General features: G+C 35.9%; 1 protein-coding gene across 2 annotated transcripts in view; it reads left to right on the top strand.

Annotated features, from left to right (window-relative positions):
* The window catches only part of Rad50 (RAD50 double strand break repair protein), an 89,981-nt gene that overhangs the window by 15,109 nt on the left and 59,270 nt on the right, over positions 1-15,602 (top strand). For both annotated transcript variants that reach the window (XM_047555270.1, XM_047555271.1), the window contains exons 5-12: positions 6,558-6,762; positions 9,099-9,227; positions 9,474-9,639; positions 10,255-10,448; positions 10,847-11,053; positions 12,243-12,425; positions 13,015-13,172; positions 14,896-15,071. In XM_047555270.1, the coding sequence (XP_047411226.1) occupies positions 6,558-6,762; positions 9,099-9,227; positions 9,474-9,639; positions 10,255-10,448; positions 10,847-11,053; positions 12,243-12,425; positions 13,015-13,172; positions 14,896-15,071 (1,418 nt within the window). The remainder of the gene's footprint in view (positions 1-6,557; positions 6,763-9,098; positions 9,228-9,473; positions 9,640-10,254; positions 10,449-10,846; positions 11,054-12,242; positions 12,426-13,014; positions 13,173-14,895; positions 15,072-15,602) is intronic.

The raw sequence follows: 15,602 nt of genomic DNA, 5'->3' as shown, positions 1-15,602 counted from the left end.
CTTTTCTTAAAGAAAAAACTTAAAAAGCAAAAGGTCATCACTTACTATTTTTTACCTACTGGCAACCATTAAGCATATTTCCTTTCAGTTTTCTTTCTGTACTGTGTTTATTTACCAGATTGATAGCGTAAATGCAATTTTTTCATTTACCATTATGACAGGCATTTTTTAAGTTACTGAAATTAGATTTGGAAATTGCCGAGTTTAGTTTTGAAAGTAAAGAAATTTATAGCGCCACACAGCCAGCTTCTCCAGCTTCTCGGAGCAGGCCCCCCAGTGAGAGCCTTTCTGCACAGAACCAGCTCCAAGTCCCGGAGCCAGCACGGCAAGCTCTGGCCTGCAGGCAGCTTCAGGGACCAGGACAGGGCAGCCAGGGACTTCCCCAAGCAGCCCGGCCCCCTCTGGAGGGAGGCGCCTTTCAAGGCTAGCTTCTCGGAGGAGACCGCCCAGTGAGAGCCTTTCTACACAGAGTGAGCCACAAGTCCCCGAGCCAGTGGAGAGCTCCGACCTGCAGGCAGCCTCTGGGACCAGGGCAGGGCAGCCAGAGACTTCTCCAGGCGGTCCTGCCCCCCTCCGGCCGCAGGCTCTTTCCACGGGGCGATCTAAGATGGCGGACTAGAGGGTGACTGCATCTCCTGTTGCTCCAGAGCCCAGGATTCAGGAAGGGGAGGCATTGACAGACTTGGACTAAAATAGAGCCACGGGGTGAGTCTCCCCCACCGGGTGAAGCTCGGCCTGGGCAGCAGGCCCGGATAGGGGTAGCTTATCAGAGTAGGGCAGGGCAGCTAGAGTCTTCCCCAGGTAGCCTTGCACACTCCAGCAGTGGCCTCCTCCCACACGGCCAGCTGCACAGTGCAGGCCCCTCAGTGAGAGCCTTTCCGCACAGAGCCAGCTCCAAGCCCTGGAACCAGTAGCGGGCTAGGGGCAGCTTTGTTCGGAAGCACTGCATTTTCAAGTTCCTCCAAGACTTCAGGCTACTGAAGGCTGGGAGGTGATACATTGGAAATCTACAGGGACACTATAAGCCAATAGGGGAAATTTGCAATATCTCAGAGTCCCATTGACATCTGACCAATCCGAGAAAACAAGGGAAGAAAATGTCCCAAACAAACCTAGATACTATATCAATAAAACCCAATGACAGCACAGCAGAAGAAATGTCAGAAAGGGAGTTCAGAATGTACATAATTAAAACAATCAGGGAAGCAAATGAGGAGATGAAAGAGCAAATGCAGGCATTGAAGGAGGAGATGAAAGAGCAAATGCAGGCATTGAAGGAGGAGATGAAAGAGCAAATGCAGGCATTAAATGATCGCACCAATCAACAGTTAAAAGAGCAAATACAGGAAGCAAGAGATCATTTCAATAAAGAGTTAGAGATTCTGAAAAACAAACAAACAGAAATCCTTGGAATGAAGGAAACAATAGACCAAGTTAAAAACTCCATAGAAAGCATAACCTAGAACACCTGGAAGACAGAACCTCAGACATTGAAGACAAAATATTTAATCTTGAAAACAAAGTTGACCAAATAGAGAAGATGGTAAGAAATCATGAACAGAATCTACAAGAATTATGGGATATCATGAAAAGGCCAAATTTAAGAATTATTGGGATTGAGGAAGGCTTAGAGAAACAAACCAAAGGAATGAACAATCTATTCAATGAAATAATATCAGAAAATTTCCCAAATTTGAAGAATGAAATGGAAAACCAAGTACAAGAGGCTTATAGGACTCCAAATATACAAAATTACAACAGACCCACACCAAGGCACATTATTATGAAAATACCTAACATACAAAATAAAGACAGAATTTTAAAGGCCACGAGAGAAAAGAATCAAATTACATTCAGGGGGAAACCAATAAGAATATCAGTAGATTTTTCAATCCAGACCCTAAAAGCTAGAAGGGCCTGGAACAACATTTACCAAGCCCTGAAAGAAAATGGATGCCAACCAAGAATCTTATACCCAGCAAAACTTACTTTCAGATTTGACGACGAAATAAGATCCTTCCATGATAAACAAAAGCTAAAGGAATTTACAAAAAGAAAGCCGGCATTACAGAACATTCTCAGCAAAATATTCCATGAGGAAGAGATGAAAAACAACGATGCAAATCAGCAACGGGAGGAACTAGCCTAAAGGAATAGCCAAATAAAGGGGAAACCAAATCATGTCAAAAAACAAAAATGAGTCAAATGACTGGGAATACAAATCATATCTCAATAATAACCCTGAATGTTAATGGCCTGAACTCATCAATCAGAAGACATAGACTGGCAGATTGGATTAAAAAGAAAAATCCAACAATATGCTGCCTGCAAGAGACTCATCTCATAGAAAGAGATACCCATAGACTAAAGGTGAAAGGATGGGAAAAAACATACCATGCACACGGACACAGCAAAAAAGCTGGAGTATCCATCCTCATTTCAGATAATGTGGACTTCAAGCCAAAACTAGTCAGAAGGGATAAAGAAGGACATTACATACTGCTTAAGGGAAGCAGAAATCAGCAAGACATAACAATCATAAATATCTATGCCCCGAACATTGGCTCATCCACGTACGTCAAATAAATCCTTCTCAATTCCAGAAATCAAATAGACCACAACACAATAATACTAGGCGATTTTAACACACCTCTCTCACCACTGGATAGATCTTCCAAACAAAAATTGGATAAAGAAACCATAGATCTCAATAACACAATCAACAATTTAGACTTAACTGACATATATAGAATATACCATCCAACAAAGAACGAATACACTTTCTTCTCAGCAGCACATGGATCCTTCTCTAAAATAGACCATATTTTATGCCACAAAGCTACTGTTAGCAAATACAAGAAGATAGAGATACTACCTTGTACTCTATCAGATCATAATGGATTGAAATTAGAAATAAATGACAGAATAAAAAACAGAAACTTCTCCAATACCTGGAGATTAAATAATACACTATTATACGATGAATGGATAACAGAAGACATCAGGAGGGAAATAAAAAAATTCTTAGAAGTAAACGAGAACAAAGACACATCATATCAAAATCTCTGGGGACACTATGAAAGCAGTACTTAGAGGAAGATTTATTTCTTTATTTATTTATTTCAACAAAAGAAGTAGAAATCAACAAATAAACAACACTACAGCTCAAAGCCCTAGAAAAAGAAGAGCAGACCAACACCAAAAGTAGTAGAAGAAAGGAAATAGTTAAAATCAGAGCCAAAATCAACAAAATTGAAACAAAAGAAACAATCGGAAAAAATTAACAAAATAAATAGTTGGTTCTTTGAAAAAATAAACAAAATTGATAAACCCTTAGCCACACTAACAGAGAAAGAGGGAGAAAACTCAAATTACTAAAATTTGGAATGGACAAGGAAATATCACAACAGACATGAGTGAAATACAAAACATAATTAGAAGCTATTTTGAAAATCTATACTCCAACAAAACAGAAAACCTCGAAGACACCAAGAAGTTTCTAGAGACTTATGAATTACCTAAACTGAACGAGGGGGACATACACAACTTAAATAAATCAATTTCAAGCAATGAAATAGAAGAGGTCATCAAAAGCCTACCAACAAAGAAAAGTCTGGGACCAGATGGGTTCTCAGTCGAGTTCTACAAAACCTTTAAAACACATCGAGGAAAGAAAATTTCAGATCAATATCCTTAATGAACATAGATGCAAAAATTCTCAACAAAATTTTAGCAAATCGCATCCAAAAATATATTAAAAAGATAGTGCACCACGATCAAGTGGGTTTTATCCCAGGGATGCAAGGTTGGTTCAACATCCGGAAATCAATAAATGTCACTCACCACATCAACAGACTTAAAGAATCACATGATTATTTCAATAGATGCAGAAAAAGCATTTGATAAAATACAGCATCCCTTCATGCTGAAAACACTAGAAAAAATTGGGGTAGTGGGAACATTCCTTAACATTGTAAAGGCCATCTACGCTAAGCCCATGGCCAGTTTCATTCTAAATGGTGAAAAACTGAAAGCATTCCCCCTAAAAACTGGAACAAGGCAGGGATGCCTTCTTTCACCACTTCTATTCAACATCGTCCTTGAGACTTTAGCCAGAGCAATTAGACAAACCAAAGAAATTAAAGGGATACGAATTGGAAAAGAAGAACTCAAACTATCCCTGTTCGCTGATGACATGATTATATATTTAGAGGAACCTTGAAATTCCACCAGAAAACTTTTTTAGAACTCATAAGTGAATTCAGTAAAGTAGCAGGTTACAAGATCAATGCTCATAAATCCAATGCATTTTTATACATAAGTGATGAATCTTCAGAAAGAGAAATTAGGAAAACTACCCCATTCACAATAGCATCAAAAAAAATAAAATACTTGGGAATCAATCTCACAAAAGAGGTGAAAGACCTCTACAATGAGAACTACAGAACACTAAAGAAAGAAATTCAAGAAAACCTTAGAAGATGGAAAGATCTCCCATGTTCTTGGATAGGCAGAATTAATATTGTCAAAATGGCCATACTACCTAAAGTGCTATACAGATTCAATGCAATTCCAATTAAAATCCCAATGATGTACCTTACAGAAATAGAGCAAGCAATTATGAAATTCATCTGGAAGAATAAAAAACCCAGAATAGCTAAAGCAATCCTCAGTAGAAAGAGCGAAGCAGCGGGTATCGCAATACCAGATCTTCAACTCTTATTACAAAGCAATAGTAACAAAAACGGCATGGTATTGGTACCAAAATAGACAGGTAGATTAATGGTACAGAATAGAGGACACGGACACAAACCCAAATAAATACAATTTTCTCATACTAGACAAAGGGTCCAAAAATATGCAATGGAGAAAAGATAGCCTCTTCAACAAATGGTGCTGGGAAAACTGGAAAACCATATGCAACAGAATGAAATTAAACCCCTATCTCTCACCCTGCACAAAACTCAACTCGAAATGGATCAAGGACCTTGGAATCAGACCAGAGACACTGCATCGTATAGAAGAAAAAGTAGGGCCAAACCTTCAACTTGTTGGCTTAGGATCAGACTTCCTTAACAGGACTCCCATAGCACAAGAAATAAAAGCAAGAATCAACAACTGGGATAGATTCAAACTAAAAAGCTATCTCTCAGCAAAGGAAACTATCAGTAATGTGAAGAGAGAGCCTACAGAGTGGGAGAATATCTTTGCCACTCATACTTCAGATAGAGCACTAATTTCCAGAATATATAAAGAACTCAAAAAACTCTACACCAAGAATACAAATAACCCAGTCAACAAATGGGCTAAGAATATGAACAGACACTTCACAGAAGAAGATATACAAGCAATCAACAGATATATGAAAAAATGTTCAACATCTCTAGTAATAAGAGAAATGCAAATCAAAACTACCCTAAAATTTCATCTCACCCCAATTAGAATGGCGATTATCAAGAATACAAGCAACAATAGGTGTTGGCGAGGATGTGGGGAAAAAGGAACACTCATACATTGCTGGTGGGGTTGCAAATTAGTGCAGCCACTCTGGAAAGCAGTATGGAAATTCCTCAGAAAGCTTGGAATGGAACCACCATTTGACCCATCTATCCCACTCCTTAGCCTATACCCAAAGGAGTTAAAATCAGCATACTACAGAGATACAGCCACATCAATGTTCATTGCTGCTCAATTCACCGTAGCCAGATTGTGGAACCACCCTAGATGCCCTTCAGTTGATGAATGGATAAAGAAACTGTAACATATATATACAATGGAATATTACTCCGCAATGAAGAATGATAAAATTATGGCATTTGCAGGCAAATGGATGAAATTGGAGACTATCATGCTAAGTGAGATAAGCCAATCTCAAAAAACTAAAGGACGAATGATCTCGTTGATAAGTGGATGAGGACATATAATGGGGAGTGGGAGGGGTTATCGTTAGGGTTAGGGTTAGGTTTAGGGTTAGGGATAAGGAGGGTGGTAAGAATGGAGGAAGGAAGGACTGTATAGAGGGAAAAGAGGGATGGAAGGGTGGGGGGAAGGGAAAAAAATAACAGAATGAATCAAACAACATTACCCTATGTAAATTTATGATTACACAAATGGTATACCTTGACTCCATGTACAAATAGAGAAACAACATGTATCCCATTTGTTTACAATAATAAAAAAAATAATAAAAAGTATTTATAGCATCACACTAAATTAAACTAGTGTGGATCACTGTCAAATAGCAGTTTAATTGCTCAGTCTTACTATTCTGTGTTCCTAAGATTATTTTTTTTGAGAAATCTTTCTAGAGAAAGTTTATAATTTGAAGGATATTTTTGACATGGCACAAAAAATTTAATTGTAAAGGTAATCTTAAAGACTGACTGGGGATATAGCTCAGTTGGTAGAGTGCTTGCCCGGCAAGTATAAGGCCCTGGGTTCAATCCCCAGCACCGCAAAAAAAAAAAAAAAAAAAAAAGACTGCATAATGTTCTACTGTATGATTATGTCATAATTTACTTAGCCAGAAATTCTATTTTTATTTTCTGTCTTCAAAGGTACATTAAAGCCTTAGATACACTTCGTCAGGTACGTCAGACACAAGGTCAAAAAGTAAAAGAATGTCAAACAGAGCTGAAATATCTGAAGCAAAATAAGGAAAAAGCTTGTGAAATTCGTGATCAGATTACTAGTAAGGAAGCCCAGTTAACATCTTCAAAGGAAATTGTCAAATCCTATGAGAATGAACTCGATCCATTGAAGGTAATTTGATTTCTATTTTTAATTGACAGATAAAAATTGTATATATTTGTGATGTAATTAATGTAAGTATACATTGTGAAATGACTAAGTCAAACTCATTAGCATGTACATTACCTCATTTTTTGGGGGGATTCTTAAAATCTTTTAGCAGTTTTCAAGTACACAATATATTGTTATCAATTGTAGTTATCATCGTGTTCAATAGTAGTTATCTGATATACTAGGAAGAAAATAAATTTTTTTTTTTTTACCATGGTGGCTTTTGCCTGTAAAGTATTTTTATATGAATTTGAATGGCATGTATATTTCTTAAAAAATTATCAGAGACCATATTATTATGGCTAATGTCTTAGGTCTATATTAGTTGACTAGTCTTTAAATTGCCAAGTTTGGATTTGAAAATAAACAAATTTATAACATCACACTAAATTAAACTAGTACTGTAGATCACCACTTGTCAAATAGTGTAAATTCTTGATCTTACAATTCTGTGTTTTTAAGATTTTTTTAAATTGAGAAACCTTTGTAGAGAATGTGTATAATTTAAAGGATTTTCTGGAACATAGTAGACATCAATTAGCAATAACTTGTTATTAGTAAAATAACTTTGTTCAAGTAATAAAGCTTTTATTTGGCTAACATTAAACACCTGTTATGTGACTAGGGATACAGTTAGGGAACAAAGTAAATGAAGTTCCTGTTTCTATGGTGATTATATATTCTCTTAGTATACAGATCACAAGATATAGTATTAGCATAATTTTAATAAATGACAAAGTTGAGGTTACATTTTGATTGCTATGAAAGTTTACATTTGATATCTAAAGTTCTGGTAACTGAAGTGTAATATGTTAGTTTAAAATTAGGTTCTAAAAATATCTGGTTGGAGTTGATCAACTTTGGAATTATAGAGCCAAACCTGGGGAGAGTACCCTCAGCTTCATTCAAGGAGAGAATGCTCTGAACCGGGTCATACATATTCCAGGAGATGAGACAACCAACTGCTCCTGAAAGTAGGCCTTGGAAACAGGCCACTGAAATAATTTGTCATGTCCCTCTAGCCATGCCCCTTCTCAGAGTCCTCTGTGTTTGAGGACGCTTGGAATTATCATCTTCCATGTAAGTTTTCTTGCAGGCTCAAAATGCACTGCTAACTCACTGTGAGTTTCTGCTCCAATCAGTGCTTTTGATACTTTAAAAAATAAATTAGAGCTGGGTGTATAGTTCATTTGTAGAGTACTTGTATTACCATCTGTGGGACCTTGGGTTCAATCTGCAACACTACAAAATAATGAGTAATAATAGTAATAAATAAATTCACCTTTTAAGAATTACTTCTTAAACATGGTACTTCCAATACTATAACTCACAGTACCTTACAAATGAATGATTTTTGTAGAAAGTATTGAGGGTAGGGCATGGGCTTTGGAGTTTTAAGGGGAGTTAATTTCTTCTTTTATCAGCTAGCTGTGAAAAGTCAGGTAAATTACTTAACATCTCTGAGCCTCAATATGTTAGCTTTTCATCACTGTGACCAAAAATCCTAGTAAGAACAACTTAGAGGAAGAAAAATGTATTTTAGTCTCATGGATTCAGAGGTCTCAGTCTGTGGTTAGCCATCTTCATTACTATGGGCCTGAGGTGAGGCAGAACATCATGGAAGAAGGACATGGTGGAAGAAAGCTGCTCAGCTCATGGCAACTGGGAAACAGAAAGAAAGAAAAGGGAGTGCCTGTGCACGTGCATGCAAGGAGCCAGGAACAAGATATAACCCCCAAGGGGATGCCCCCAGTGACGACCTTCCTCTAGCTACACCCCACCTGCCTACAGTTATCATCCAGTAGTCCATTCTGATTGTTAATCCATCAAATGAATTAATCCATGGATGAGGTCACAGCTCTCATAATCTCATCATTGCCTAAAAGCCCCACCTCTGAATCTTACTGTATTGGGGATCGTACTTGAAAAATTTGAGCTTTTCAGGGGACATTTCTGGATCCAGATTGTTACACTCAGTTTCTCTATGCTTCCTTTACAATGCTGTTGTTGGTATCAAATGAGATCACTTTTACTAAGAACCTGGCCCTTGCATGTTTTATTTTCATTCATCAGCAGTGTAAACTAGAATGAATTTTTTTTAACAAACTGATTCTTTAAAGAATTTTTTTTTTTTTAGTTCTAGATAGACACAATACCTTTATTTTATTTATTTTTATGTGATGCTAAGGATCGAACCCAGTGCCTTACACACGTTCTAGGCAAGTATTCCACCACCGAGCCACAACCCCAACCCCTAGAGTGAATTTTATTTCTATAAAATGTTTCTTTGTTTTCAGAATCGCCTAAAAGAAATTGAACACAGCCTCTCTAAAATAATGAGACTTGACAATGAAATTAAAGCCTTGGATAGCCGAAAGAAGCAAATGGAAAAAGATAATAGTGAACTGGAACAGAAAATGGAAAAGGTTTGTGGTAGCAGAATTTTGTTCTGCTTAAAAACTTGGGGATTTATTGAAATGAAGCTCATTTCCAGTTTTACCACCCACATTTTGGAATTTTGTATTTGTTTATAACACATCTTAATGTTTGTTGCTTCTATGTGTATGTTTAAATGAAGGATATTGAATAAGATTTGATTTATATTTGATATCTCAGGATGATTATACCTTCTTATATTTATACATTAAAGCTTTTATTTTGATCCCTCACAGGTGTTTCAAGGGACTGATGAGCAACTAAATGATTTATATCATAATCATCAGAGAACAGTAAGAGAGAAAGAAAGGAGATTAGTAGACTGTCAGCGTGAACTGGAAAAACTGAATAAAGAATCTAGACTTCTCAATCAAGAAAAATCAGAACTTCTTGTTGAACAGGGTAGGACACAGTGTTTACCTGTTCTTTTTGACTACTACAATACATTTTTTGCATAAATGAAGAAACTCCAAGGAATTATACTGAGTGGAAAAAAGCCAATCTCAAAATGTTATATATAGTATGGTTTCACTTATATAATATAACATTTTTAAAATGTCAAAATTAAGAAATAGTGGGCACTTAGGAGACTGAGGCGGGAGGATTGTGAATTCAAAGCCAGCCTCAGCAACTTAGTGAGACACTGTCTCTAAATGAAATATAAAAAGGACCAGGGATGTGGCTCAGTAGTTTAACATCGCTGGATTCAATCCCTGGTTTGAATACATATGTATATGGTTTTTTTTTTCGTGGTACTGGGGATTGAATCCAGGAACTCACGTGTGCTAGGCGAGCACTGTACCACTGAACTACATCCCCTGCCCTTTTTATTTTTATTTTGAGAAAGCGTTTTGCTAAGTTGCTCATGTTGGCCTCAAACTTGTGATCATCTTGCCTCACCCTCCCAAGAGGCTGGGATTACAGGTGTGTACCACTGTGCCTGGCTCATGTTGTGTTATTTTTTAAAAAATCAGCTGAAGAGAAGAATTATTGATTTTTTTTTTTTTTTTTTTTAAGGTCGTCTACAACTACAAGCAGATCGCCATCAAGAACATATCCAAGCTAGAGACTCATTAATTCAGTCTTTGGCAACACAGCTAGAATTGGATGGCTTTGAGCGTGGACCATTCAGTGAAAGACAGATTAAAAATTTTCACAAACTGGCAAGGGAAAGACAAGAAAGGGAGGCAGAAACTACCAACCAACTAATGGTAATATTTTGAAATATAGTGTTTGCTTTTTTCTTTTGTATCAGATTTACTACTTGAATTGTTTAATTTTTGGATGAACCCTATTTTGGAATATTTTTAGTGTTAAATTAGAATCTGCTATGAAGTAGAAAAAAGCCTTTATAGAAGCAAATTTTTAAAAATTTATAAGGATAAAAATATGAATAAAATGTAGACCTATTTTTTTATTTGCTTTTAAATAAAATCTCTTTTAAGGCTAATTTCTGAAGAATGTTTATAATTAATTATTACTATTTCTGGGTGATGCTTTTTATATTTTTTAAAACACTTTATTTTCTTCAGTGTACATATGTTACTTTTGTAAAATAGTTTTTTGTTTTATGAAAATATTAACGCACATTCTTCATGTATGTATTTAGAATGACTTTGCAGAAAAAGAAACTCTGAAACAAAAGCAGATAGATGAGATAAGGGATAAGAAGACTGGACTGGGAAGAATAATTGAGCTAAAATCAGAAATCCTAAGTAAGAAACAAAATGAGCTGAAAAATGTGAAGTATGAATTACAGCAGTTGGAAGGATCATCTGACAGGATTCTTGAACTGGACCAGGAACTCAAAAAAGCTGTAAGATATTCAGTAATCTAATAATCTCAAGTGCAAGACATTTAGATCTCGTATTCTGAGGCATTTTATCTAATCTTTGTTTAAGATTATGGCACTTTAATAAAAATGTCAGCCTTTGCTGACATATAAAACAAACTTATTGGAATATCTTGATCACCCAGCTCTTTGGTTCTGGAACCTAGTGGGTTGAAAATTAGAATTACCTAGGGAGCTTGTTAAAGATCCCTGTGTTCTTAAAGCTTCAAACCTTCCAAATCAACTTAATTTTGAGAGAGAGGCATGGGAATGCATGTTCCAAACAACAAAACTAGGTAATTGTTATGAACATCTTGGTTAAAAAATACTTACCTAAGTAAAAAAGCAAGTATTTTTCTTCTAGTTTCCACACACTGCAATTTTACAAGTTTTTTACCTTGTTATCACTTTTTTCTGTGATGAAAAAAGTTTCTTAGCCATTCTAAGTCCAAATATTCTTTCTTGTTTCTAACCTGTCCCCTTCCTTCACATTTTCATCCCCAAAGTTTGTAAATCCTTTTTGAAATCCCATTTTGATAATTTAAACATTTTTTTCTCCTTAACTCACTATCATACCGTGTATTTTTATCATTTTTGGCACATATCACAATATTCTTTTGTTGGGGTAAGGAAAGATTAGTCGGGAACTACATCACACTCTTTTTGTAGTTTCTACATGCCAGATGATATTTACATGGCACTTAATTGTTGACTGAAGAGTCATTAATCTAAATACTTAGATATATTTCTCCTAATTTTGCTCTAATTCTCATTTTTCCTTTCTGTTTGACCCTTATAGGTTTATTTACTAATTCTTTACCATTATAACCTAATATGGTAACCCTAATGAGATTTTTCCCTAAGATATATACAGCCTTATATTTTTTTTCTTTTTGGATACTAGCAAACAGTAATACTTTGGCTATTCTCAGGAGTAATTTCCTATACACTTTTAATTCTGATACATTATTTTAATTCTGATAAAAAATATATGAACTTGGGGCTGGGGTTGTGGCTCAGTGGTAGAGCTCTCGCCTAGCATGTGTGAGATACTGGGTTTGATTCTTAGCACTGCGTGTAAATAAACTAAATAAAAGACCATCAACAACTAAAAATATATACTTAAAAAAACCAAAATATATGAATTTGTGCATTTGTTTGAATTATTGATTAGGAACGTGAGCTAAGCAAGGCTGAGAAAAATTGCAATGTAGAGACCCTAAAATCAGAAGTAATAAGCCTTCAAAATGAGAAAGTAGACCTAGACAGGACCTTACGTAAATTGGACCAGGAGATGGAGCAGTTAAATCATCATACAACAACCCGTACCCAGATGGAGATGCTGACCAAAGACAAAGTATGATTTTTTTTTTCTGTTCTCATTATACTGTCTGGCATTTAAAATAGCTTATCTTGCATTCATAACTGATAGACTATGAAGTGTTGATTTGGTATTGACATTCTATTTAGACCCTCTAAATGAGCTTAACACTCTGTAAAGTGAACTGTTAAGCTTAAAAGTTGTTTTAGTTTGTTTATTTAAACAGGGTCTTGCTATGTTACCCTGGTGGGCTGCAAACTCCCAGGCTCAAGTGATCCTCCTTGCCTTGGCCTCCTGAGTAACTGGGATTACAGGCATGCACCACGAAGCCCAGCAAAAGTTTTATTTTTAATTACAAAAAGTTAATAATGCAGAAGTATATAACTAAACATGTATGCTATTAACTTTTAACATACTGAAATTTTTAATTTTTACATTAGATTTGTTGTTCTTCTGTTACGTCTTAGCACTCCTATCCCCAGTTGAAGACTTCAAGAAATTTTATATTTTCTTTTTGCAATTTTGTAGTTTTAAGTCAATCTAGTTATTTTTGTTCTTGATATCAAATGGAAATACAGACTTGATTTTTAAAAGTTTTTGTTTGTTTGTTTGTTTTGACCTATAGGCTGACAAAGATGAACAAATCAGAAAAATAAAATCTAGGCACAGTGAAGAACTAACTTCATTGTTGGGGTATTTTCCCAACAAAAAGCAGCTTGAAGACTGGCTTCATAGTAAATCAAAAGAAATTAATCAGACCAGAGACAGGCTTGCCAAATTGAAGTAAGTTTTTAGAACATTACCATTGTAATAGAAATGTCTTTTCATGCTTTTGTTTTTTATTGTTTTCAAATAATTTATTGTTATGCAATGATAGTATATCATTAATTGACCTGTTTTTTGTAAGTTAAGTAAATAGTAACAGGTGATGATTTGGGCCTCAAGTCCCTTGAAAATTTGTAGATCTAACTAAGAGGATTAAAATTCTAAACTTCTGCCAGGCTCCATGGCACATTCCTGTAATTTCAGCAGCTGGGGAGACTGAGACAAGGAGGATCATGAATTTAAAGCCAGCCTCAGCAAAATCGAGGTGCTAAGCAACTCAGTGAAACTGTCTCTAAATAAAATACAAAATAGGGCTGGGAATGTGGCTCAGTGGTTGAATGCCCCTGAGTTCAATCCCCAGTACCTGGAAAAAAAGAAAATTCTAAAATTCTCTGTTCATTTCTGTAAATAAGCCATTCTAAAAGTGATTGTTTTTCTTAGATGTTGTCTTAGCTGGTGGTTGGATAAGAAGGTGAGAAATTTCACAGAGATTTTTGTGGGGTTACATTAGATTCCTGGGAAACACCAGGATTCCTGTAGAGGAAGAGGAACAAGTGAAGAAAACAGGGACAAGCTAAGGGATCCAGGGTGGGAGCCAAGCAGGAATGGTATCTAGGGTGCTGTGAGAAGATAATCCTCCAAGGAGAGGGCAACAGTGTTTGGTGCTTTTCAAGATAGTTAGAAGAATGTTCTTGGCATTTAGATTTTTGGTGACTTTGATGAGAACTGCTCAGTGGAACCTAAAATGGTGAAAGTATCATCTATATCAATTATTTTTTCCACATTTTTACCTTGACTCACAAGGGTAATATGATGAAGTGTGTGTGCACTCACATTTATCTGAAGCAAATTCTCAAAATAACACTTCTACATACTATTTACTCTAATATATTGTGTTCTTTTCTATTTCATTTTTAAGAATATGCTGAGTACAATGCATTAAGTTGATTATATGACTTGCTGGTATATCATAACCTGCATGAAAAAACACAATATGTATGAACCTTGAAGTTGGCCATGATTTAAGAATTAAAGTGAAGATAAATCATACTAGTAAGCAAAATCTTTGATGAATGAAAGATAGAAGCAATTGGAATTAGGTAGACGACCACAACAAAGAGAGGGGACAAAGGAAAGGCTTTTATAGGAAAGTAGGGAGGTAATATTTTTAAAGGAACCCAAGGGAACTAGGAGATGCTTTCTTTTCTTTATTCCTTCTGGTAGACAAAGTGTCTTCAGCTTGCTGAGACTCTTAACCTGGGATTTAAGACTGTGACCCTCCCTCTCCAAAATCAGGCAGAATTATGCCTTTTACATTTTTCTGGGAGCAGATAATGAACAAGATTGGCAAGTGAGTCTGTGTCTGGGGAGCTAATGTTCATAGAAGTGAATTGTTGCCATGACTTATGAAAAAATTATTTGGGCTAGAGGTGTAACCCAGTGTAGAGCACATGCTTACAGGTCCTGGGTTCAGTCCCTAGCACCTAAATAAATTAGGTAGGTAGGTAGGTAGGATGAATGGATGGATGGATAGATAGGTAGGTAGGTAGGTAGATAGAAGGAAACTATTTGAGGAATGTATATGATCACACCATACCTTGTAATGATTTGTTGGTAAAATTTTTCTTCTACCTTATCAAATTTTTCTCATGTTTATAATCCACATTTGTTTTTATTTTAGCAAAGAACTAGCTTCAGCAGAGCAAAATAAAAATCATATAAATAGTGAACTAAGAAGAAAGGAAGAGCAGTTGTCCAGTTATGAAGACAAGCTGTTTGATATTTGTGGTAGTCAGGATTTTGAAAGTGATTTAGATAGGCTTAAAGAGGAAATTGAAAAATCTTCAAAACAGCGAGGTAAGTTACCTACTTTATATTATGAAGGCATTTTGACACTTCTGAATTTTTATTCATAGATAAGTAACTATTAAGAATGGGAGATTAAAAAATGTTTTTTAGTTGTTGATGGATTTTTATTTTATATATATGTTGTGCTGAGAATCAAACCCAATGCCTCACATGTGCTAGGCAAGCACTCTACCATTGAACTACAACCCCAGCCCCAAGAATGGGAATTTTAAAATCTTGTAGTCAAATGGCTTGAACTTTAGTTAAGGCTCTATAGCTTACTGTCTGACTTGGGACGACTTACCTTCCTGAGTGTCAGATTCATTATCCATAAAATGAAGATGCAACTACCTACCACCAAGGGTATTAAAGAGTAATAAATGAGGGGCTGGGGAGATAGCTCAGTTGGTAAAGTGCTTGCCTTATAAGCACAGGGCCCTGGGTTTGATCCCCAGCACCACAAAAAAAAAAAAAAAAAAAAAAGTAATAAATGATATTATAAATGTAAAGTCCTGAGAGCAGTGCCTGGCACATAGCTCT

This window comes from Sciurus carolinensis, chromosome 6, assembly GCF_902686445.1.
Source record: "Sciurus carolinensis chromosome 6, mSciCar1.2, whole genome shotgun sequence".
Taxonomy (NCBI): Eukaryota; Metazoa; Chordata; class Mammalia; order Rodentia; family Sciuridae; genus Sciurus; species Sciurus carolinensis.
Note: the sequence above shows the minus strand (reverse complement) of the source record. Positions and strands in the feature narration are given on the sequence as shown.